The sequence below is a fragment of the Leuciscus leuciscus genome (assembly GCF_965113295.1).
Source record: "Leuciscus leuciscus genome assembly, chromosome: 1".
Lineage (NCBI taxonomy): Eukaryota > Metazoa > Chordata > Actinopteri > Cypriniformes > Leuciscidae > Leuciscus > Leuciscus leuciscus.
The window spans coordinates 36,069,577-36,096,307 of NC_138725.1; the positions used below are offsets into that span (position 1 = coordinate 36,069,577).

A 26,731-nucleotide genomic window follows, 5' to 3' on the forward strand; every position below is an offset into this window, starting at 1 on the left:
ATTGGTTGATTAGATAATTGCATTAATGAGAAATTGGTGTTCCTAATAATCCTTTAGGTGAGTGTATGTGCCCAAGGTTCCTACCACTCCCTTCAGGGTCCAGGTGCTGAACCTGCAAACACTGCCCCTGGAGGAGGCAAATCCAGCCCTAGCTTTGCTTTGTCCCGTCCATGCTTTGCGACTGTACGTGGACCGAACGCAGAGCTTTAGAACCTCAGACCAGCTCTTTGTCTGTTACGGAGGCTAGCAGAAGGGAAAGGCTGTCTCCAAGGAGAGGATGACCCACTGGATAGTGGATGCCATCGCCTTGGTTTATCAAACCCAACGTGTGCCCTGCCCGCTCGGGTTGAGAGCGCACTCTACCAGAAGTGTTGCATCCTCCTGATATCTATAGAACTGTGGGCTGGGCGACATCTAACACATCCGCTAGATTCTATAGCCTTCGTGTAGAGCCGGTGTCCTTCTGTTCTTACCTCAAACGGGTAGAAACGCAGAGAGGCCCTGGCTTAGTGTCGGCTTGCTGCGCCATAATATGCGCTTAGATGCAATGCACCTTCTGCTCATTATATACCCACGCTGCGAGTCGAAACTGTCTGCAATTGACCATGGAAAACATTTTAATCATTCTTATATATCAACTAAATAAATAAAGTTATAGTGTGATAAGACTAGAGGAGTGGAGTGGATAAGTCTTTTTGGAAAATGACCAACTATTTACAGTAGCTTACATTACAGTATTGCAGTAGCAGTCACTGTGGCCGTAGCACCTGGGGGTAAGAACAGACAAGGCGAGAAAAAAGGAGACGGAAGCATGAGGAGTAACGGGGTGAGAGGGAGGGGAGAGAGGAAAAATTAAATCTTGATCCGTTTCCCGGACACACTACCGCTCGGGCCTGAACACGCCGAGAGGCCCTCACTTGCGGTGCGATGGTACTGGACACTCTTCGGTGGACGGCTCGACACTCCTCTGCCTGTCACTAATGTTCAATCACAGGGGTGTCCAATCCTGCACCTGGAGGGCCACTGTCTTGCAGAGTTCTGCTCCAATCCCAATTAAACACACCTGAAGTAGCTAATCAAGGTCTTACTTGACATACGAGAAACGTTCAGTGTTTGGGACTGAGTTTGGACACCCTTGCTCAATAATAATTTAATTAATAACTTATCTCATTAACTTCAACACTGCTTCAGTGTTATTTTAACATTATGTAGAATGAACACTGAGGGGTGTAAAACATGTTATAGTATTTAAATGTAATATTTTCTAATGTTACCTGTCACTAAGGTTAACTATCCAGGGAGGGATTTGAAAGCCATTCATTTTAGTAAATTGTCAATCTCAAAAATTCACTATGTGAATGTATCCTTTGTCATCACTAAACTGTTTAAAATCTTTCTTTTACAGGCAAAAAAAGTTGAACTTGGAACAGAAGGAATGGGACTGAAACAAGTACAGCATATCTTTCACAGACTTCATCTTGAAGAAAATCATGACCATAATCTGAATGCTGCAGATGTTCTTCAGATAACTGAACATTCATTGCAGTCTCATGAGTCTTGTGCCGAGGAGGAGTTGATTCAGACTTTCATACAAAAATTACTGATGATGGACTACAGAGCAAGATACATTAATGTTAAAGAGAACAATGAACAGGATCACACACAACAAAGAGGCAATGACTCAAATGAGGATGAGGGTGATATTTTTGATGACATGTCTTTGCCTAATAAACAAACAAGTCAATCTGAGCGAATCCACCCAATGGATGTTCAGATGGCTGTGTTTCATTGTGGTGATGGTTTTCTGAAGCAGTTGATGGTGACTAAACTGTCCCAGTGTCAGTACACTCTCCCTCTGCTTGTTCCTGATCCATTCACACAACAGATTAAATTTCCTTTCTGGACATTCAAACAAATCAACAAGAGCTGGAAGACGAGAAACACCAAAAATGAAATCATCAGTCAAATCCAGCCGATTTACAAGGCAAAAACTCCAATGGTGTCTTTTTTCAGGTTTGGCTTTGTGTCTTCATCCAAGTCCCATCTGATGAACAGTCTGATCAATGAGAAACACAACACGTTCTTCCACAGGAACTGCCCAGGCAGCAGCAGAACAAGAGTCCTGATGGATGGAGTGGTGGAGATCGCATGGTTCTGCCCCTCTGGGAAAAAAACAGACAGATTCACTGACTGTGTTGCATTCTGTAATTTACACGGTGATGCAGGAGATCATGAGAAACAGCTGGAGATCCTCACTGAAATGGCCTCCGTCAATGTTGTTCTTCTACCACAACTTCACAGGAATGCCAGACATGCAGCAAAGATCCAAAACCTGTACAAGGACAGAAAGCCACTCATTTGTCTTTTTACTGAGGATGAATCTGCTGTGACTGAGAAGAAGAAAGGGAAATTCAAAATTGGTCTGAAGGACAGAAATCAGTCAGATGTATCTGAAGAACTCAGAAGAGCTATAAATGATTGTCTCACAGAATCATCTTCCACTTTCAGACTTGAAGATCTGTCCAAACACTCAGACATCAGAGTAGATGAGGAAGATGACGATGACTGCAGGAGAGGAAGAGAAGCAGCACAGCAGATGATGAGTTTACTGGAGGATAAAGATTTGACAGAAATCAAAGAATCATTTCTGCCTCATCAAGGGAAACTGTGGCATCAGTGGAGTCAGAAGAACAAAGAACTACATCGGCCTCAAGCAGATGAGAAAGAAATGGACATCAGTATAAAACAAACGGAATTGAAGAAAATCCGTGAACTGCAGCACGAATCTGAAATCAGTGAGTTCATGAAACTCTTTATTAAAAATCACTCACATGCTGCAAATAAGTTGTTTTTCCTTAAATGGCTGGGAATCCTCCTGGATGAATATACATCAGCTGACCTTTCTGATCTACATCAGAAGTATGATGAAAAGTGGTCAGCAGTTGTAAAACGGAAAGAGGATCACGCTAAACCTGAAAAACTGAAAGCTGAACAAACAGAACTTGAGAGAATATCAGAGGAACTTCAAGCTGCAGCTTTTGGTTTGGAGCACATCATGAGGGAGATCGGTCAGATCTATGAATCATGTTCATCTGTGAGGAAGAACAAGAAAGATCTGCAGTTTCACTTCTCTTCTCTCCCGAGTCTTGCAGCAGAGATTATGATCTCTGGATTCCCACTGGAGCTGATGGATGGAGATGCTGCTCATGTTCCTCTGGTCTGGATCTCTGCTGTTCTAGATGCACTCATCCAGAAACTGGGAGACCAGAGAGTATTTGTGCTGTCAGTTTTAGGGATTCAGAGCTCTGGGAAATCCACCATGCTGAACGCCATGTTTGGACTCCAGTTTGCCGTCAGCGCTGGCAGGTGCACCAGAGGAGCTTTCATGCAGCTGATCAAAGTCTCAGACGAGCTGAAAACACAGATGAACTTTGACTATATTCTGGCTGTTGATACTGAAGGTCTTCGTGCTCTAGAACTGGCTGGAAGATCAACAAGACATCATGACAATGAACTGGCCACATTTGTTGTTGGTCTTGGAAATCTGACCTTGATCAATATATTTGGAGAAAACCCAGCTGAGATGCAGGACATTCTTCAGATTGTTGTTCAGGCCTTTATGAGGATGAAGAAAGTCGGACTAAAACCCAGCTGCATGTTTGTGCATCAGAACGTTTCAGACGTCACAGCTGGAGAGAAAAACATGGAGGGAAGGAGACGACTGCAGAAGACACTGGATGAGATGACAAAACTCGCTGCTAAAGAGGAAGTCTGTGACGCAGAATGTTTCAGTGATGTCATTAGATTTGATGTTCAGAAAGATGTGAAGTATTTTGCTCAGCTCTGGGAAGGAAGCCCACCGATGGCACCACCAAACCCAAACTACTGCGAGAACATTCAAGAGCTAAAAGAATATATTCTTTCAAATACTGCAAAATCAAATGGAATGATTCTGACACATCTAAAAACTCATATTAAAGATCTCTGGGAGGCTTTAATGAATGAACGATTTGTCTTCAGCTTCAGAAATTCTCTGGAAATTGCAGCCTACAGAAAACTGGAGACTGAATACAGCAAGTGGACCTGGAGTCTTTGCAGTGCCATGATGGAAACTGAGAACAAACTACACAACCAAATAGAAAATGAAGCAATTCACGAGCTTGAGGAAACTGATCTTCAAAAAGAACTGAAGACGACAAGTGAAAAAGTGAAAAAATCAATGTCAGAATTCTTTGAGAAAGACAAAGATAAAGATATACTGATTCAGTGGAAAACTTCATTTGAAATCAAAATCAAGGACCTTGAGGAAAACATTATGAGAGAAACAAAAAATAAATTAAATGGGATTCTTCAGCAGCGAGACCTGAAGAAAAAGATTGATGCTCAGAGGACACATCATGAAAACACTCTCTTTGAAAAGAGCAAAGAACTTGCCTTAAAACTAAAAGATAAAGCAAATAATGAAGAAACACTGACGAAAGAGTTTGATTTGTTTTGGAAAAAGTGTGTGAATAAGATCATCTCAGAAACTCCTCCAGTCAAAGACATTGATATAATGAGAGATGTGAGAGAGATCCTCAGTGACACCTATAAAAGTGTTTCTGTCAACCACTGGAAGGAGAGCAATGAGTGCAGGGACATCTTCTCTGCTTCCAGCTATGCAGACTATATACAGTTAAAGAAAACCAGTGGATTTACAGTAACTTTCTACAGAGTAGCAAACGACATGTTTGGTTATGCTCTACCTAAAGAGGATGACACCCAAGTGAAAACATTTGTCACAGATGTTGATCAGCAAACAGAAAAAATTATTCAGTCATATAACATTCCAAAGATGGGCTACAACAAGAGCTGCATTCAGGAGCTCATAGGTTATATCAAGAGAAGAGTAACAGAACATCAGGAAGGACCAGGTCAGTATGTGTTCAAGAATGAATTCTTCAGGGATTTGGTTCTTTCCATCTGTAAGAGAGCAAACAAGATGATCACTGACCAACACAAAATGTTCAGGGATGCCAATAGTCCAGTAATATATGTGGAGAAGAAGAGAGAAGAGAACTATAATATTTTCCAGAAATATTGCCATGGAGCAACATCAGCTGCCATTTTTGGTGAGATCATCTGTCAGAAACTTAAAGAGCCCATTGAGCAGAGTGTCTTCAAGAAGACTGCCAGAGATTTGGCTGGTGAAATGAGATCAAACTGTGAATCACTGAAAGGAAACAAATCAAACCTGGAGAAACACATCCTGAAGACACTGGCAGAAGAGAAGGATTTTGTCAAATACATGAACTACATTCATAATCCCAGAGATCACTTCAAGAGTTTCATCAGAGATGAAGTCAGTCGGTACATCACTGATAAGTTCATTGACAGTGTTTTACCCAAGATGAAGGAGAACATTAAACTCCTACAGCAGAAGATCATGAAAGCAGCTCAAGAATCTACTGAACATGTTCAAGAGTACAGTGGAGATGTTGGATTATGGTTGAAGAGTTTCACACAGCAGCTCTCAGATGAGCTGATCTTCTCTGAAAAAGACCTCAGTGGAGTAAATCATGATGATGTTGATGATTTCAACCTCCTAGAAGATGTGATAAGAAAAGAACTTACTGTTACAATATCTGATATCAACAAAGAATTCAACACAGATACACTTGACAAAAATATAGACTGTAAGTTCAGACCAGATGAGCTTCTGATTTATCACTTCTGTCAGTGCTGTTGGGTTCAGTGTCCGTTCTGTGGAGCCACCTGCACCAACACCATAGAAAACCATCCTGGAGATCACAGTGTTCCTTTCCACAGAGTGACAGGTCTCAAAGGCTGCCATTTCTATAATGTGCATCTCAGTGCTGATTTTTGCACAACTTTGGTGGCAAGTAATAACAGATTTAATGCATCAAATGTGTGGGTTTCACATAAACAATACAGAAGAGCAGGAGGAGTTTATGCAGACTGGAGCATCTCCCCTGACCTCTCTCCGCTGCCTTACTGGAAGTGGTTTGTGTGCCGATTCCAGAAAGACCTCGAAAATTACTACAATAAAACATTTGTGGGAAGTGGAAACATCCCAAATGAATGGAGAACATACACAAAACAGGATGCAATTGAGAGTTTGGATGAAGGCTTTTAATAGAGCAGATAAATAATACAATTAATTTTAGGCTATTTATTCACAGAATCTAACACTGTTGGACCCAAGTCTGCACCAAGCTACTGCAATTGCTTTATAGTTATTTGCGTAAATACAGAAATTGTGTGTAGTGTATGTGATCCATTTGAAATAGCCTACTTAATCTATGAATCAAGTGAAATCCCATCAATCCTGTTTAGCATCTACATGCAATGTGCTTACCTTGACTATTATCAAATTCCCACCCTTAGGTGACTTATGGGAGATTTTTTTATTATTATTATTTCAGAGGGGAATGTGTCTGTGTAGGGGGAAGGGTCATTTATAGACACTGTTTTTCTTTTTTTATTATTATCTCACCTAAATGTTTGCTCTGTCAGTGTATTTGTTTTTACAATATAATTTTGTTACACAGTAGCTTACACACAGCACAAGTTTTAAACATAAATGAGTAATGTATTTGAATACTCACCAAGATGGACATTTTGACATTATCTGTGCATGTAATGGAGGAAAGAACAGTGTATGCAGGGGGTGTGGCTTCAATAGCCCTGCCGTAATAGTGTTGCTGTCCGCATGTGATTGAGGAATGTGCAAGGAAGAAATTCAACTTAAAATTCATTACATCTGGTTGTTTTAACCAAGAATATGCTGAACGATATTTTTTTCCAACTAGATTTAGGTTCCCTGTTGTAGGCTAACCTGCAATTTAGAAAATTTCCAGTTTATTCCCATTGAAAGATTCCAGAATGGAAAATTCCCAGAATTGTGCAACCCAATTACAAATATATCCCAAAAGATTAATGGCTGTAATGAAAGCAAAAGGTGGCTCTACAAAGTATTAAATCAGGGGACTGATGACTTTTCCAACCCTGTTATTCTAGTTTTTCAGTTTAAAAAAAAAAGTATTTCAATTAATTTTCATAACTGTTGATGAAGGCAAAATTTGTGTATAAAGCTGGAATTTGTTTTTATTTTTTATTTTGGAATAGGTTTTGATTTCAGGCTGTATGAAAAATAAAATAACTATTTTAAAGGGGTATGATGATTTTCTATTAGCACTGTATATCTGAAGTCTTTGGTAATATTGACATGGCTGTTGAAATGGGTACCGCAGTCCAAATTCTAAATATTGTAGAGAGCCATCTCTCCCGGCCCCTCCTCCTCAGACTCCACGCTCATCAGGGTTGCCAGATTGAACACGCAACAGGAACTAGCGCAATTGACAGTGGAAGTCAGAGCCTTACACTGCAAGTTGATGAGTTAATTTATCCTGGTTCTAATATGCCTCTAGTTATAGAGTTTTTTAGATGGATACCGAGACATTTTAGGTTGGAAAGAATCTGTAATCTTTGACCCAGTTCGTTTGCAATACACTGTTTCCACCAACTGGCAACCCAAGGTGACGAAATATTATTGGGTAAACCGGCACGGACTAAAACAAAAACAGACATTCTGACACGGAAAGCACATTTCAAAGTAGAATAACATTGTTTTTCAGAGAAAAACAAACAAACAAGTATTTGAACTTAGCATGTTTCCTAACTCTCTGCAAACAAAGTATTTTTATGCTTTAGTACAGTCCAAAAAATTACATACAGCACCTTCAAATTCCACTCTAGAAATAAACAATGAATATATGAACAGCAAATTCTCTCACACCACAGAAATATCAAATAAAGTTCATTTTAAAACAACCATTTACAATTCTGAAATATAGTCAACATAAAAGGCCATTTTAACAGCTTTTCGAGACATTATTATACACGCGATGGAAAGAGACAGTTCTGGTGCTTCAGTTCTGTGTATATACACTTAAGTCTCAAATTTAAAGTTAATGACAGAATTAGAGAATATTTTAACCATCCACTTGCTTCTGAACAAAATAACAAAAGCAGAGACATGCTTTTGAAGCATTTCCTTCAACTGGAAAACAGTGAATATTTCTGTGCAATAAAAACATTAGTGCTTCATTTGAGACTACCATGGTAAAGGGATACGATGAACCCCACCACCACATTTAATTTCTCTCTTGACTATAGGTGTCACTAAATCCCATTTACTTTAGACTGGTATTCAATTTCACACATTTATTTACACATTTGCACCAGATGTGAGCATCAGAAACAAGTACTCATCTCAAATACTCACCTATTATAAAAAATTTTACAAATAAAGAAACTGATAAAGGAAGTGAACACTGCAGGCTCATCACCAATGGGGGTTTTGTGTGGCGTTTTTGTGTGTGTGTGTGTGTGTGTGCGCATTTTTTGAATTTATGCGCATCTTGCTGTTTCCATCCACCTATTATTATTCACATTTTGGGACATTGCATAAAAAAACCCGCTGGATGGAAACAGCAAGATGCGCATAAATTCAAAAAATGCGCACACACACAAAAAAAAAAACAGTAAGCTTTTAATTGAGTCGGATAATTTTTTTATCTGATAAGAAAACATGCGCATAAACTACGATGGAAATTAATTTACAGAATAAATTCCTCGATGAGCATCAAAAAGATAATGGTGACTGGCCCAACCAGCGGACCAAAATGCCTGAGCAAAGTCTGTCGTCAAAGTGGTTATGTTTGCACGAGCTCTGCAATTCGACACTCTAGTAAAGTCACGTCACATTTATTTATACAGCACTTTATACAATAGATTGCTTAAAATCAAGCAGCTTTACAGTATTAAACATGAAAAACTGTGTCAGTGTTGTTTCACCAGAATTACAACTTCATTTTCTACTATAAAGCAGTATGTTCATGTTTTCACTCGCGGGTATCTGACCGCGATGGACTGAACAAGAGAAATTAATTGGAGAAGATTTCTACATCAAAGAAGGCGGAGCCTCAGAGCCACACCCACCTATTACATCATCGCCACAGACCAATGGGAGCACAAAGGTGTTCACCAGCCGTAGCAAACTTTTCCTGAAAGTGTTTCGAACTCCCAAAACGAACGTCAAACGAAGTTCATTTTGGCCTGATTTTGTTCGAAATTACGTCACATAATTTTCGCTACGATTTTGCTTGAAGTATATCAGGGCCTTTACATGAGTGCATTCCCAAACAGCAGACATCCGCCTCCGAAAGCAAGATAACAGGACCGCGTTTAGGCACAAGTAATTTATTACATACGAAAATTATTATATACAGTGGCTTCTCCTACTTTTCTTGGTGATATTTAGCGCCAGTTTATCAGAAAGTGACGGTTTTGTTTTCTTCGACTCACTGGATGGAAATGGTGCTTTATTTACAAATGTTTGGGATATTTCAATTTTTTTTGCGCATAAGTTAAATTCGCAACTTTAGATGGAAACGGCTATTAAAGTATTCTAGTGGACTCCAACACAGGAAACGACTCTGTTGCTGTGTCTAAAATCACTCACTTTTGATCCTACTTGTAGCTTACTTTAGAAATAAATAAGTCATAGTAACTTTAGTTTGGATTTATACCGTACATACCTCCGTGCCAAAACCTGTAGTTTAATTGATGTCATATTAATGCAAAAAAAATTATGATTTTCCATGATTAACCTAATTTGAATACATAATCATTAAACTAATTATAAACCATTAAAAACTCGTATCAAGAATAAACACATCAGTGTACATTTTTGCATTTATTTTGTATGCATTGTATTTCTTTGTAGTATCTTTAACTCTCCTCTTCAAGCAGCTTTTTAAGACAATGATCATGGCGTTTAGCACCATCACCCAATCATTATAATGAGATGAATTCATAAAATAGTAGACCAAACTTCTTTATTTAATTCTGATATAATATTCGACCATGGCTGTTTCTCGTGACATTTTCCCCTGTAAAAATAGGCATCGCAACAGCTAGGAAACGATGTTGATCGCTACTCAGTTTTTTAAATGTAATGTACTCGCTAAACGGGTCTAAATCGAACAGTCAAGCTAAAAGTGTGTTCTTTTAATAAGGGGTATTTAAGGCTCAGTATAATTTTTTTTTTTTTTTTTTTTTAAGTGTAATAACTACTACAATATTAAGGTATTCCTTATTCTGCTTTGATGTAAAGTAAATCCAGTCAATTCTATAGGAGTTCAAATAAAACACCCCCTACCCAATGAGATTCATCAGCCTTTAGATCACAGGAACACTAATCTCTACAACGGTGTATTTAAAAAAAAAATTATATTAAATTATATTTAAAACACATTATCTTTTAACAGAAAAATCATATTTAATGCATTCATTACACAAAACGGAACTTAAAACAAATATCTTTATAAATGACTATTAAAAACATCCCCAAAACAGCACCTCTTGCATAGACCTGCCTCATTAACTATTCAAATACAACAGCCAATTGCAAGTCTCCAGCAGGCAGACATTTCATTATTTACATTTTTGTGTTAGTAGTTGTGTTTATTAAAATGACATACAGTACCGTAAGTTTATGTCACATGTAATTCCTTTGCACACCTGCGCATTGCACACAATATCAAAATCTAATTTTTGGCGGTGATATGCAACAACGTTTATCAAGCAAAACGCCACACACATAAGAAAGTGGTTTAAAGAGTCGGTTGACAAAAGGAGGATGTATTGTTTTTAGTATGTTTTTGTTGGTGGAATTGAAGAGCTTTTGTGACTCTGGTTAAAAAAATGTCCAAAAAATGTGCTTGGTTCAGACACATTGGATGGGTTTATAATGAGAAGAGCTCGCGTTCGCTCTAGACAGTGTTAGCTACTCAATTGCTGACTCTCATGACACATAGTAACACAGCTAAAAGTATTACTAATATGTTGGACCTTTTATTGAAATAGCCGACATTTACCTGAGACATGCCTTCACAAGCACTGTAAGAGCTGTGATTGAGATGGTTGTGTTGGGGAGGCGTGACGCAAAAAAGGAGCGTTAGCAAAATATGCTGTATTTTTGTATTTCCGCTAGGTGCCATTAGCATCGCAGAAACCATTAAATGGCATCAGCTTAGGACACTATCTGAACAAATAAGAAACACAATGCCAGTTGTCAATTTAAATGTATGCCGGACACATTTAAAAAAAATTTGAGAATTAATAATAGTAAGTATAATATAGTAAATACAAGTAGCCTATTATAAATAATATGAGAATAATAAATAAATATAAGTATTCATTAAAAAAATAAGTTGAAATAATGCAAATTGATGACTCTAACATACGCACAGACTGTCGATTAACAACCTCGGATAGTTACGGTAGAGGTCTGTCTTTAACGGTTTAAACGTTTTCGTAAAAAATAAATTTCCCTATGGAGAAAATGAAATGCTATGAAAATAGTTTCAGTTATGACTGTTTTTTCATTTGATTTAGTCTAGTTAGTTTTGTATCAAATATAATGTGATTTTCATTGATGGAGATCTGGCAGCAGCAGCACATTTCTTCTCTTAGGCGAGCGATTCGCGGACAGCTTTCCCTGCGCATATGCCAGAAAACCAATGAGAACGCGGGACAACGATGACGATACATATCAACAGAGTGTAGGCGCCAAAACTGCTGTGGATCCGCTTACCCAACAGTTACATGTGTATTACCAAAATTCTATCATGTAAGTTTTATGGTACACCTCAAACAAGGGAATTTACAGACATTTATAGTGTTAATATTAATTAGCAAGTCCAAGAATGGCTTTGGTATGCAGAGCATTCGCAGCTTATATGGACTGCACGCCCCAATGCGAATTGGTTTTGGTGTATTTAATTCATTCATCTCAGTTGTTGTAGGCAGGACTCATGTTTTGTTTTATCCTGCTTTATTTAGAACAAAATATCTGGTCATATTCTGTCAGAAAAAGTTACTTGATATTAACTTCTTGTTTATTGATCTGTTGTATAAAAGCAATATGACATTGTCAGTGTTGCTGTAGTGCAGGATATCAGTCATGTGATCCCCTGCGGCATCACAGCCGTACTGATATTCAGATCAACAGCACTCTCACTCATGTAATATAGATTAAATACTGGAAACATGATGACTGTAAAAGATAAAAGCAGGTCGATCCAAACCTACAGCCAGAGGTGACGTTTACTGACTATCTGACGATAAGATCCTCAGAGGGAAAAAACTATAAAAGAACGGATAGACTGTGTCATTAAAGGTGGTGGTGATTGAGTGTAGATATGTGTTAGATACAGGATCAGAAAATGACACCATTCCTCTGTCATAGTCCAGATCAACTCTCACACGATCAAGCTTCTGTTTAACAAGATAACCAGACTCTTCAACCAGTCCGTACTGCACACTCCAGACATCAGTGTTAAAGAAATCACCTCCCTTCCTCTGGTTTGATGCTGTAGTTATTCCAAGTCTCCAACGTGAACTCTTTTTAACCTCCACATCCCAGCAGTGTGTTCCTGAGTTAAAACCCTCTGAACCCAGAACACAAGGAAAGAGGTCAAATCTCTCTGGATTATCAGGAAGTAGTTGTTTGTTCCCACCCTGTTTCACTCTAGTCAGATCGTCAGACAGGATGAGATCTGGATGAGCTGTGTTTGGATCCAGAATCACAGGAGCTGATGAGACAATCAAAAAGGTGTTTTATTATGATGTTCATATAATGATCAAGTGTGAACCGTACAGATTATTATGAATTATGAAATCTATTGATAAAACATCAGAGATCTTTAAATCTCCCCCCATGTGTGATTTCTCAGTGTGTGTAACAGCACAGATCTTCTCCAGACTCACTGTTTTGGACGATGTCCTGCATCTTCTTCCACACTCTGAACGGCAGGTTTCCCAAGTGATGTGGGACATGAATCAAAGATCCAGAAGCCATCTGTGGATCCGGCTCTGAACTCTGGTCTCTGGAAGAACATTCAGGAATCAGGGGCCGGATTCACAAAACATTTTATCTTATCAATAAGAGTTCTAAATGAAAGTAAAAGTATTCACAAAGCTGCTGAGACCAACTTTTACTAAAGAATAGAAAGAACTCTTAAGCTAAGAGGTAAGGGCAGGGTTGACCTCATTACTATGGATGATGTCAGCATACTTACTAAATATGCGCACAGTGATAGACTGATGGGGGAGGAGTCTGTCAGTGATATAAATATTGTAGAACGAGGTATCATGTTGCCATATTCAAATTAAGATTTAAAAATAAAAATGTTGCCAAATTCAAATAAAGGTTTTAAAATGTAGGCTAAGTGTCACAAATTAAACTAGTATATGTTCAGCTATTTGTCAGCCTCTGACATGTCTGCATCTTGAGAGATTGCAGAATTCAAGCGACAAATTATGTTTTATAAACAAAGTTCGGGAGGAGCACGTTCAAACAGTCTATCTTATCAGCTTGAGAGGAGGTATATATACATAGATATTTATTCTATTTAACTCTAAATTTCAATTTCAATTATTTATATTGTTTCACAAAAATGGGAAAAAAAAACTAATTCCAGTCCAATTCTAGTTAAAACCAATAATACATCTTGCAAAAATGACATTAATCTGCATTTTATGATTACTGCCACTAGAGGGCCCTAAAGTTCCCTTTCATAGGTTCACTCAACTCTGCGTCACTGACACTGTGGGAACACCCACAGTGTGACAATTGTCTGAAGCCCCTATACCATCACACTAATTCACTGGTGCTTACACCGCCTCTAATGAATGGGTCATGTATGCCTCATAGGAGTGTACTCGTGTGATCTCACTTCAGATTTGTATTCTTTCAGGAAGCGTTGTATCTTTTGCCTGTCAGATAGCTTTTCTTGTGTTCTCAGCTGTCCATTTTAAGCCAGGGACCCACTTAACGACTATAAGGCCGATTATGAATGTAATTTGATACTTACGACTGATCATGCCCAAATGCACCGAGTCAGAGACAGTTGCGTCCAGTCGGTGTGTAAAATCTGCTCCAGTCGTTAAAAAGTCTCAAAGTATGTTCAGTTCAGTCTTATAATTTTTCAGCTAGTCGTTAAATGTGTCCCTGGCATTAGGTGTCACCACTCCTCTACAGAGGTGTAAAGTCCAGGTTCAGAAAGTAAAAAGTGTTTTAGCCACGAGATCTAAATAATTAGTGAAATCAGCTGGCTGAGTTCATGGGTGGAATAAACATACCGCAGGACTTTTACTTTCTGACCCCTGGACTTCACACCTCTGCTCCTCTGAAGCAGACCCGACGAGTTTCTGAAAATGTGTTGATTCGTGTGGCAGATTCATCACAGGAGACAACATGACATGTGCATGCAATGCCTCTTCAGCACGCTTGAGAGGCGCTAAAACGGCCTGTCACCATTGTGTTGGTTTGCGTTTGAAAGTGTTGCGCTCTAAGCTCACTTTCTTTCTGAGGAAAGAAGGGCATTAGTTCAACCCCCGTTGTCCCAGTTCTGCGGTTGCTGAGGCGCAGCACAAGCTGTGTGCTTGGGGTGGTGATGAGCCATGTAGGGTCAACTCCCACATTAGTAGGAAAATCGTGCATGGTCGCTGGTCAGGCAGGAGCGGCCCTCCATACGATGGCAGTGCTCTAGACCTACTAAAGGCGGTTTTCTACTGTGTGGTACGACTCGGCATGACACGGCTCGGGTTGCTTTACTTTTCCACTGCAGTTTAGCACTGCTTCAAAGTGGGTGGGATTATAGACTGATCATTATATTTGCATCGCCACCTCATCTACTAATCACGATACAGCCATTTCTTTTTTCAAGTTGAGTTCGACGGTCCTTTCAGGCAAGTCATTTAAAAACGTTGCGCAAACAAATGATACTGCTGTGGTGATGAAGATTCTCTCTGACTAATCAGTGATCTGCAGTGTTTGCACGTCACATTTTAGTATTAGCTGCCCTTTGTCGCCGGTTCTGTTCATAACTTTTATGGACAGAATTTCTAGGCGCAGCCAGGGGCCGGAGGGGGTCAGGTTTGGGGACCACACAATTTCATCTCTGCTCTTTGCGGATGATGTTGTCGTGTTGGCCCCATCAGACCAGGACCTTCAGCATGCACTGGGACGGTTTGCAGCCGAGTGTGAAGCGGCTGGGATGAGAATCAGCACCTCCAAATCCGAGGCCATGGTTCTCAGTCGGAAAAGGGTGGTTTGCCCGCTTCAGGTTGGTGGAGAGTTCCTGCCTCAAGTGGAGGAGTTCAAGTATCTTGGGGTCTTGTTCACGAGTGAGGGAAGGATGGAACGGGAGATTGACAGACGGATCGGTGCAGCTTCTGCAGTAATGCGGTCGCTGTACCGGTCTGTCGTGGTGAAGAAGGAGCTGAGCCGTAAGGCGAAGCTCTCGATTTACCGGTCAATCTACGTTCCTACTCTCACCTATGGTCATGAGCTGTGGGTTATGACCGAAAGGACAAGATCCCGGATACAGGCGGCCGAAATGAGCTTTCTCCGCAGGGTGGCTGGGCGATCCCTTAGAGATAGGGTGAGAAGCTCAGTCACTCGGGAGGAGCTCAGAGTAGAGCCGCTGCTCCTCCACATCGAGAGGGGCCAGCTGAGGTGGCTCGGGCAATCTTTTCCGGATGCCTCCTGGACGCCTTCCCGGGAAGGTGTTCCGGGCATGTCCCATCGGGAAGAGACCCCGGGGAAGACCTAGGACACGCTGGAGGGACTATGTCTCCCGGCTGGCCTGGGAACGCCTCGGGGTCCCCCCGGAAGAGCTGGAGGAAGTGTCTAGGGAGAGGGAAGTCTGGGTATCCCTGCTTAGACTGCTGCCCCCGCGACCCGGCCCCGGATAAGCGGAAGAAGATGGATGGATGGATGGATAGATTTTAGTATCAGTACGGCTCACTTGGAACCTAATCCGAGGTGGTACTAAAAAAGAACCAGGTACTAGGTACTGTACATAAAGGGGAAATCCCCCAAAAGTGAGCCTTACCATGTAGTGGAAAAGCACCATAAGAGAATGTGCTTAAGGAGCTGAATGAGGGAGTTAAGGATCTCAGGTTGGCTACTGACTTGGCACTTAGAGCTACCAAGCCTACTGCCTGAGCAATAGGTCGTTCCATGATGAGAATGGTGGCAGTGGAACACCATTTTTAGCTGACTCTTACTGATATTAAAGAGAGGGATAAAACCTTCCTTTTAGATGTTCCACTGTTACAAGAAGGCCTGTTTGGGGAAGCTGTCACTACTTTGGTGGATAAGTTTTGGCTGCTAAACAGCAATGTGGCATTTTGCCAGCTTATTCCACACAGGGCCAGAGAGTCCGGACAACCGACACAAAGAGCTTGTTCGCACTCAAGTTCTCTACAACGCCCTTATGAGGGGCAGCAGAGTGAACCGTTGCCTATAGAGCCCCCTCGTATAGATTGGGGCCCTAGATCTCACCCAGTGGGTCGCTCGCGACAGCACAATCAGATAAATATGAGTTCGACAGCTAAGACCTTGCACAACCCATTTATGATGGCATCCAAAGCCCCCGCTGTTGCGGTTGGCTTGCCCGATCGGATTGCTCACTGTTTTAGAGGGGTCTCCTGCCACTAAGATGTTTTGGTGCCCCTCAGTCTGTTGAAAATCACCAGAGGGGCAATCCACATGTCCTTTCTGTTTGTGCAGACAACACTGACTCTCTGCAATGGGAGAGTCAGTGGTCCCCGCAGTGCCTTGGTACCCGCAAATTGAGACGAACAAGGCCAGAGGGCCAGTCCTGTAGGGTTTTGTCCAGGCGAAGGACGGTTACTCCCCAGGCAGATTATTTGGCGGTGTGGCAGGGTATCTCGCACTGTGTACTGCAAACTGTTCAGCATGGTTACACTATCCAATTGCGAAAAGGGCCACCTCCTTTTGGCGGGGTTCTTCTCATAACTGTGCTCTTTGAGGTGATCTTGACGTTGGGTCAAGAGATTTTATCGCTTCTGAACGAAGGGGCTTATAGAAGTGCCCTCCTCCTGGATGGAGTCAGGGCTCTACAGCCAAAATTTTCTGGTCCCAAAAAATAATGGTGGTTTGCATCCAATTTTGGACTAGCGTCTTCTGAATCTCTCGCTGGAGATTGGTTCATGACTATCGATCTGAAGGATGCATATTTTCAGATTCAGATTGTGAAGAGGCACAGGAAGTTCCTCAGGTTCACCTTTGGGGGCAAAGCTTACCAATATTGGGTTCTTCCATTCTGACTGACTGCTCCTCAAACTTTTTCAAAGTGTATGGACACGGCTCTGGCCCTGTTGTGGCTCCAGGGCAACCAGATTCTGAATTTGATGAGCCTTGGACTACGAGTGAACCTACAGTAGAGATTTTTGCTGCCAAGTCATCAGAAAACTTTTCTTAGATTCTTGCCCCATGCAGATCTGGTTGGTCTGTTAGTGGGCCCTCCGTGGACGATTCCCCTCCAAAGCTAGCTTTTTCTGTATTGACCGAAAAAACCCAGTGGCGCTATTTCACGCGCTTAAACGCCATTGTCCTTTTCCAGTGAAATAGCGTTATTCAATCAGGCTTCAGTGTGTCTCTGTGAAAGGAGTTTCTTAGAGTCTGGCGCAATGTCGAGTGAACCGAAATCGAAAGGGAACACGGAAAAAGAATCTTTAAAGGAAGAATTCACCACACGGTAATTTCTGAAAAATAGATAATTCTAGTGATGCTCCGATCAGCATTTTTGGGGCCGATCACCGATTACCGATCACCAAAATCATGATCTGCCGATTGCCGATCACTGCCGATCACAGAATGGAAATATGCTGGAGTCAAGAAAATCTTGAAGAACCACCAATATTTATTTAATTGTAGTTAGAAAACAAGATAACATAAGGCTACTGTAGGCCACCTTTTCCAAATAAGGCACAGTATAATTTTTCAAAACAAAGAGGGGTCAGGCAGACTACAATGGATGTAGTTGAGGAACTAACTACATCAGATCCAAAAAATAAAATAATGACAATGACATTTGAGGTTATTAAAACAGTAAGTCCCGCCCCTCGACTGCCAAAAATAAAAGTGTTCGAGCGAGCAAAATCAGCAGGCGAGAGGAGATCAAGCGCGAGAGTGTGGGGAATGATCATGCGCGCGCGCGAGGGCAGAGATGTCATGCGCCCGCGCAGGGTTTGAATGAGCTCGCGAGTTCCCGTTTCCTCGCGCGTAGATCTGTTATCCTCTCGCGAATGTCATTTACCGCGCGCGCCAGCATCAGTTGTGCGCTCGTTTATAATTGCCATTGAATTGCCGTCATAGGAGAACTCATTTTGCCAATGTTAAGCAAGCTCTGCTCTGCTGTTGTGTTGCCGCGCATGCGGAAAAGTTGCGCGAGTTATTTACGTCACGTGATCGGCTTTTTTGATCGGCGCTTTTGGGGGTTGCCGATCAAGCTATTTTTTGCCAATATCGGCCGATCATGATCGGCGTCCGATCAATCGGAGCATCACTAGATAATTCAGCACACATAATCTGAATTATCAGTAGAAGTCTATTTCAGGAGCTCCGTTTTTTTTAGTGAAGGATTTGTCTCATATTATTAAGTGCTGCTTAAGATTGCCGCCTACAGGCTGAATTGTAAAGTGTATAATAGTTTTTGTTAAAGTCCCCCTTGTGGTGAAAATTAAGTTTTTAATGTTGTTTATATATCTAAGTGGTGTTTTTATTATGCTTTATGACAAACCTTGTGCAAATTCATAATTCAACACCATTGCTGAGTATTTTCTCCTTAAAACTGCAGTGAACCAAAGACAGTCTCAAAAACACGGTTTGAAATCGCAGGTGATTCTGACGTCACAAACTACCTTGTAACCAATCAGATCAACGTGTGATTGTCAACGAGTGGATCTCTGAGCTGCAGTGAGTGAGTGGAGGCTGGGCTCATTTGCATATACATAGAACCGTGTTTAATAAATGAGGCAAGGGAGTAGAGTTACATTCAAGCTATTTTAAGGCATGAAGAAATAAAACTTTTAAATATGCCATTTGTGATCAAAGATGAGTTTTAAGGGATACAATTATTGACTACAAGGGGACTTTAACAATTTACAAGGATACTTTGTTGCACATACTGTTCATATTGATATATATTGGTGGAGGATTAATATACGTTTAAACATTTTTGAAAATTTTTGGTTATGCAGATGTTATGTTTGAATATATATATATATATATATATATATATATATATATATATAAATAAACTAATTTAGTTTAGTATTGTACAAAATTATTTTTTTTTGTCGACTAAAATGTGGCAATTTAAAGAACAATTGACTAAAATAAATGAATATGACATGACAATATTGAATAAATTAACAGGATACATTTGTCAACAGACAAAAAGCATGAAAAATCTGTGGCAAAAAAATAGAGATGCACCGAATGATTGGCTGGTGACCGGAATTGGCAGATTTTCACGTGATCGGCCATGACCGGCGACCGACCGGTCAGTCTGACATATGCCGATTTTATGCCGGTCAAATGCACTCGGGCGCCGCATGATTAACATCGCGCAACATCAGCATCACACGTGCACACGGAACGCACATTTAGGAACCTCGTGAATTACGGGCGTTTCACACTGCAAATGTCAGTGGCGCGTGAGCAGTGCAGACTTTTTTCGTTGTGCATGTTAATCCACAAGTGCATTCACACCGGCAGCAGGAGCAGCACGTTAGCGTCAAGCAGGAGCGCCGCGTGAGCAGCAGTGAAGCAGGGGTTTCGGCATGGGTATATTTTTGCTACGCTGCTCACGCTCAATTAAAGTGAAAGCACACTTTTGATGGACAAAATAAAAATTTATTCACACAAAAAGTGCTCAAAATGCACAGAATAAGTATGCAGACCTGCCAACCTTGCAATTTTTTTTTGCGTATCGACGACGACGGGGGGGGGGGGGGGGGGGGGTATTGTATGGGCGGTTTGGACGACGACACACATGCGTTATATAATTGCATTGCATATAATGTGTGCTGGTCAACTAGTCTAAAATTAAGAAACCCCTAGAACACAGTAAAAAAATTAAAAAAAAAGCTTAAAAAAGAGAAAACATAGGAACATTGTGTACAATTAAGATAGGCTAATTTATTTATTTTCCAATATCCAAATATGATACTAAATACCACAGGGAAAAGGGCTTCTATCTGTGACGTGCTGTCTTTGCATTTAAACAGGACACGCATTAACTGAATAAATGTTAGCCAATACAAACATATTTATAGAAAACAGTTGACAATGAATAGACAGGAGTCCAATAATAGCATAACGAATCACTTATTCTAAAAATAATATAAAGTAACGTTATAAGTTCCGAATCCGACATATAATGAGGGCTGTGTTAAACGTCCGTCATTTAACGAATTTTAAAAGCAGGGATGGATAATACAAAATGCTTTTTGACAGAAAAAACAAAACAAGTAAGAACAAAATTTTAATTTAGCCCGTCAATTTTAATTTTACAATGATCTTCTCTCTCTGTGTGCGCGCGTCCGTGTTTGTGAGAGAGCTCGCTAACCCGCTTGCTATTTGGGGAATGAACCCAGCGCTATGATTGGTCGAACTTTTCTTCTTTTGCTGTAGCTTGATTTGAGGACAGCGCGTGCACTGTGCACAGAGGCGTTATCAGGTTTTTGCGTAGTTTAGAGTGACAAATCGTACTTTGAAGTCAAAATGCGTATCCGCTACGCAAAATGCGTACAGGTTGGCAGGTCTGAGTATGTCTAGTGTGTTTTAACAAGAACTGAAGCAGGGGTGCCCAATCCTGCTCCTGCCGATCGACTATCCTGCACAGTTCATCTCCAACCCTAATCAAACACACCTGAAGCAACCAATTAAGGTCTTCAGGATCACTTGAAATTTAAAACCAGGTGTGTTTGATTAGGGTTGGAGATGAACTGTGCAGGACAGTCGATCGGCAGGAGCAGGATTGGGCACCCCTGAACTGGGGTATGTCATAAAAGAAAACGAAGACTCAAAAATATTTGTAGAAGATTTACCCATTTAAACTTGTTTTCATTATTCAGTTTTGGTTAAAAAATAAGTAAAGTAAACTAGCCAGAAAATATAGAAATATCTTTATACTGCAAGGCTATATATATATATATATATATATATATATATATATATATGGTACTATACGGTTATCCGGACCACACGATGGCCTACCCCTAACCCCGCCCCTAAACCTACCCGTCACTGGGGTTAAGACCAATCATACGATGGCCTACCCCTAACCCCGCCCCTAAACCTACCCGTCACTGGGGTTAAGACCAATCAGGGATGACTATACGGGACTAAAAGACACACGTGTGGTCCGGATAACCGTATAGTTCCACATATATATATATATATATATATCAGGTCAAACCAAGCGGCAACCTCCCCGTCTTTCTCTTGAAACCAACACGGAAGTGAGTTAAACTGCAATTCATTGACTGGCCGCTTGCGCTGGCTGCAGAAGTGAGTCAAATCTGTATCTCCCCCATGTTAAAACTACCAACTTTACAGCAGAAAAAAACATATTTACAGCCTGGATCTCTATGTGGCTTTGGTCTATACAGCTAATTTTGCCCTTCATGACAACTGTGAGGGGGGTGAATTTTTTTATAACTCATCCGTTTAGTTGATTAATATTTAAAGTTCTGCATAATTAAGGGTGTGTCCGCTTTTGAGTGACAGGTGGATTCCCACTGATGTCAATGCTAGCCGTTTGTCTGCTGTTAGCTGCGTGCCTGCGTCACTTCACCTCAGAAAATTTTAGCTGCTGAACTTGCCATCTCTGCAGTGTTTGTGCTTTTCTAGGGATTATTTCATACAATTTAATACACCCATTACTTCGCCCACGGCTTAGGATTCCGTCGTTGTCGTCGAGTATCGTTCGAGAGAACAACCAGCGCTGTATTTCAGTTGTTTTCCTCTGTGAACATGCACTAATGGATGTCTGACAATTTCGTTGATTTTTTGATTTTTCAGATTTAAAAACGTCTATAGATATAAAGGCTTGTTCGTTCTGCTCTCACGGAACAGATGGATTATAATATGCTTATGTTCCGTCAGATGAAATCCTGCAGGTGTCGTTGCTTTCTCCGTCCATGTAATAAATGCACATCCTTGAATGAGTGCAGATTTCTAGCGCATTTAACGTACTTGAACTTCATAGGTAATATATCTATGGTTTAACCCATTTGAGAGGCGGCCAAATCAGAATTTAAAATGGATGAATAAGCTCTCTACGAACTTGACGAGCGATGCCGCGCTGACGGACCATAGACTATAAAAAAGTGTACTGACATGTAGGGGTGGGCGGTATGACCAAAATTCTGTTTCACGGTATGACTAATTTTATTTCACGGTAACGATATATTTCACAATATAGTAATTTATACATGTAGTTATTCTCTGACAAAAATTTTTTACAAAAAAGGCTTTGAATAATTTTTCTTTTATTTGGTAAATTATTTCTTTGGTAAACTATTTTTAATAGCTAAATATAGTAAACAAAACACTCTCATCAACTTTTAGATGAACTGCCCCGAACTGATTGATATTAAATACAACTTGTAGGTGCAATTAAGAGTGTTGCTGAATAATTTTTCTATCTCATGTTATTGCTCTACTTCATCAATCAGTTTATAATATCTGAATATTTTGCATTGAACTATTCTATTCATAATAAATTAGTTACTTCCTTTTAATTTGGGAGGATATTAGTACATACTAGTTATGTTTAAATGTTTTCCCGGTAAATTTTTTTTTGCCATGTCTGCTTATTATACTGCGTTTTAAAGGGTTTGTTTAGCTCTTTTTGTGATATCTGGCAACCCGTCACCTGGAGCTTTAATCAAGAGAGGTTCAGAAGTGTCAAGTTCATAAGTGACTAGGAGAACAGCAGTATGAAAACCGAACAGCAGCTACTGTTAGTGTTGACTAAATGTTAGTGTGTAAATTATACACACCTTGTAACTGCGTCATTATTTTACATAGCTCGGTGAACACAGACACACCGCGCAGGGCTGTGCGTGTGCACGCGCGCGTCTTTTGCATCAGTAAAATGCGATCGGTTAATTTGAGTGACAAGTTGTAATCACGCATTGAATCAAAGGAAGATTTTATCAGCTGGTTCAGTGGCCAATTGTTTGGAGATAGAAATATATAACTCGCGCTGCATATTTAGTAATTTTGCCTCAGATACAGGATTATACATTCGCTTTAACAAGCAGGTTGTTCATTACCACAGCAACCGCTCGCGTGTCATGCTGAATGTGATTTTTGTGTTTAAAAAGTAACTATACATAAGAAACGGAAAGATGCGGATAACTATACATTATTTAAGATTATTTCTATTCGTTACGATATTGATATATGAACTGTTGTTGTCAAGGAAGCTTCATGATTTCCCCGTTGCGATCGTGCCCTCCTCTAAACTGTAGCCTACGGCCGGGTGCTCTAGTCTAGACTGCTGCGCCTTTTCCCCCGAAAATATCACATTAACAACAACCCTTTAGAAAACGTAATTCCCTTGTGGATGCTCTTGATTTGCTTTCTCCATGTTTCTTTGACAAATCTCAGTGTCTCAGTCTCTCGCACGCTGCATGTGAGTTAACCACGCCCACTTATTTACATGTCGCGGTATACACGGAATAAAAAAATCTGTTACGGGTGACATTTTCTACCGCGGTAACGATATATACCGTCATACCGCCCAGCCCTACTGACATGTAACTGTTATGCACATAAATCACTGTCACACACACTCTCTCATATTAAGTTACTGCATAATACATTTTCAACTAGCAGAATAGTACAGAATCACGATACACAGTCTCACTTGTAGCCATGTCTTTTAACTATTATAATATTTCGAAGGGCAAAAACAGGAACTTTTAATTGGCTTTACATCATCAACTGTCACTTTAGCGCGAGGCTCTGTGCAGTCGCAGACTTGGTACTGTTAGTAGCATATAGCATTACCTCCCTGAGCTAACTCTGGTAGCCAGGCTACTCACGCCCCGCCTCTTTGCCCATTTTCTGTTATCCAGGAGTGACGCGAGGCCAAGATGGCGACGGCCGACTCCACCCACTTTAGGCTTCAAAAATGGTCTTCAGAAACCTACGGGTGACGTCACGGACACTACGTCCATATTTTTTTACAGTCTATGGGTCAAACTCAATGAAAAATCGGAATCGGCCTAGAAAATTGTAATCGGTGCATCTCTACAAAAAAAAGCATTTGTAAGGTGCGAGTAGGGTGTGTGTGTTTCTGTTTCAGTTCAGAACCAGAGACAGGAGCAGATCACTCACCTTTCCATCGGGACTGGAAACTTCTGCAGAACACAAACAATTTATCATCAAAAACTCAATCAATCATCAATCAATCAATCAATCCATCAATGATCTGAAATAAGACCTTTAAAAAGCAGATATCATTAGCTGTCATCATCTCCTCCATGTCTTGGATTGTGTGTGAAAGATCTGAGATGTGTCTGTCCATCTCCTCCAGCTTCTCCGTCATCATTTGGTTCTTCTGCTCCTCTTCCTCCCTCAGTGCATTGATTGTAGCTTCTTCTTCATCTCTGAGAAAACGATGAAGCTTCTTAAACTCCTGTTTAATCTGCCGCTCCGTGCGCTCAGCTTGAGACTGAAATCAAATCACAATCACTTAAATCGTCTGAATCAACACACATCACATCCGCCACACCACCAGCCAAACGTCTGGCCACAATTAATTTATTTTTCGCATGATTTTTTTTTATCTAAAGGGTTTGAATGCCTTTACAAACCATAGAGATGTTTGAGAGACCATCCAGAGTGAGCAGAGCTGTTATCAAGGCAAAAGGGGGTGACTTAAAAGATTAACTATATGATTTTGACTTTTTTTTTGCTCACTACATCATTCCCATCCTTCCATTTCTATTATTTCATAGTCAATGACTTTACTATTAATCTTAAATGTGGATATGCAAAATAAAGAAAGAGTAGGTGTGTTCAAACTCTTACTAGTAGTAGTACATCAGTGATAATCTTTGTGTTGGGAATGTTGATTATTTGACCCTTGATTCTGTTTCCTCACCTTGATGTGCTGAACAGTTTCCACACACTTTTCTTTAATGTCTTCGCTGTGTTTCAGCTTCATCCGTGAGGATTTCAGTGCCGAACTGAGCTCCTTCTAGAAGTCAACAAAAACAATATAGGCCTATAGAGAATACACTGATATGTTCATATATGTTGAGTAAAATTATAGAAAATTAAGAGAGAGAAACTGAGTGCATGAGTGTGATTATATCTGACTATTTATTGTTCTTTACATATGAATCGAGACGTTTGTCCTACCTTGTATGACGGAACCACTTCACTGATGGGTCTGAATGTGTGATTGTCGTGTTTCTGTGAATCTCTGCACATTAAACATGCAGGCTGTTTGTCCTCCAGACAGAAGAAATCGAGTTTCTCACTGTGTAAAGCACAAGAAAGTTCTTCCACAGATCGTGAATCCATTTTCTTTATTTGAGCTCCAGCAATCTAACCTTTATTTCACTTCCTGGATACGGTTTAAAAAATGAACAGCCAAGATAATCACAAAGATCTGCTGTCTGTTCAGAAACAACCTTTTTTTTTTTTTCTTGAGAACCTTCTTGTTCTTCTTTGTTCTTCGTGATCGCTGATTGCTATTTTCTTTTTTGTCGAGACACCGAGACAGTCACGGTGACAGAAAGGAGTGAAATAGGACAGTCACGTCCGGTGTTACAATATATTCGGCCCCTGAGATATTTGGTTCCGCTGGTGGCGCATGTGTAAATAATATCCATTAATTTCCCCTGTTGTGTGCGTGTCAACGAACTGAAAATATTATTGCAATCGCAACTTGTTTAATGCAACTTTTTTTCTCGCAATTCCTACTTATTTTCTCAGAATTGTGAGATTTAAACTCGCAATTGCGTATTATAAAGTCCAAGGAAGTCAGCTCACAATTCTGACATTTTCTCACAACTGCGAATTTATATCTTTCAATTCTGACTTTATAACTCGCAATATTGCAGTTCTGAGGGGGAAAAGTTAGAGTTGGGAGACATAAACTCGCAATTCTGAGAAGAAGAAAAAAAGTATATTAAGAATGTGTCATCGGAACAAAGCATTCATCAAAAGTTTATGCACTTTTTTTTATTTTTTTATTATGTATTGCAATGTTATTTATAATGACTACAGTATTAAGGATACTTTTCTTCCGTAGTATAGCATTTAGTTAATTGTGCATTTGCTAGATAGTCCCACATGTAGGCTCAAACCTCTTATCAACACCAAACTACAAATGTTTTCCTTTTTGTCTCAAATTATATCTATGATGATGATGTAGTATTATAATTATATTATCAAGTCACAATAGCAAATGCACAATTAACTAAATGCTAAATGGACAAGAAATAAAGGATAAAACAGAATAACCGTGTCACTTATTTTATTAGGCAGTTATTGTACATTTATTATTTAGTCATACTGTTGTCGACACTCTGATCTGCAGTACTATCACCGAGTGACTATAGGTAGCACAAGTAACAATTCAAATTAATTTTAAAGCCACACAAAAAAGGCCAAACACATCAAAGAGTGCAATTAAATTGTAGCCTAGACTAGCACCGTAGGTTATTCTCTCATTTATGATTAACATTAAAACTTTATTATCTTTTCGAAATAAATATTCCATTAAATAACTTGCGATTTCAGGAGAGTGCATTC

At 40.1% G+C, this 26,731-nt stretch overlaps 2 protein-coding genes across 2 annotated transcripts in view; one reads left to right on the top strand and one right to left on the bottom strand.

The window, feature by feature from the left end:
- LOC309494981 (interferon-induced very large GTPase 1-like) overlaps positions 1 to 10,102 on the top strand; it is a 51,324-nt gene extending 41,222 nt beyond the window's left edge. Inside the window, exon 3 of the mRNA XM_082164488.1 lies at positions 1,406 to 10,102. Within this exon, the coding sequence (XP_082020614.1) occupies positions 1,406 to 6,136 (4,731 nt within the window). The 3' untranslated portion in view covers positions 6,137 to 10,102. The remainder of the gene's footprint in view (positions 1 to 1,405) is intronic.
- LOC309495202 (nuclear factor 7, ovary-like) lies at positions 7,657 to 25,799 on the bottom strand. The gene is made up of 6 exons (XM_082164842.1): positions 25,331 to 25,799; positions 25,071 to 25,166; positions 24,408 to 24,638; positions 24,302 to 24,324; positions 12,838 to 12,956; positions 7,657 to 12,662 (listed from the first exon to the last, which is right to left on the bottom strand). The coding sequence occupies exons 1-6, from the start codon at positions 25,493 to 25,495 to the stop codon at positions 12,175 to 12,177; spliced, it is 1,122 nt and encodes a 373-aa protein (XP_082020968.1). The 5' UTR covers positions 25,496 to 25,799; the 3' UTR covers positions 7,657 to 12,174.
- Between the last annotated feature and the right edge of the window lie 932 nt (positions 25,800 to 26,731).

Coding starts and splice junctions, on each gene's coding strand:
- LOC309495202 (XM_082164842.1), bottom strand. CDS start 25,495: ATGGATTCACGATCTGTGGAAGAACTTTCTTGTGCTTTACACAGTGAG. Junction 12,957..24,301: donor TTTCCAGTCCCGATGGAAAG/GTGAGTGATCTG, acceptor ATGTTCTTCCAG/AGACCAGAGTTCAGAGCCGG. Junction 12,663..12,837: donor GCAGGACATCGTCCAAAACA/GTGAGTCTGGAG, acceptor TTGTCTCATCAG/CTCCTGTGATTCTGGATCCA.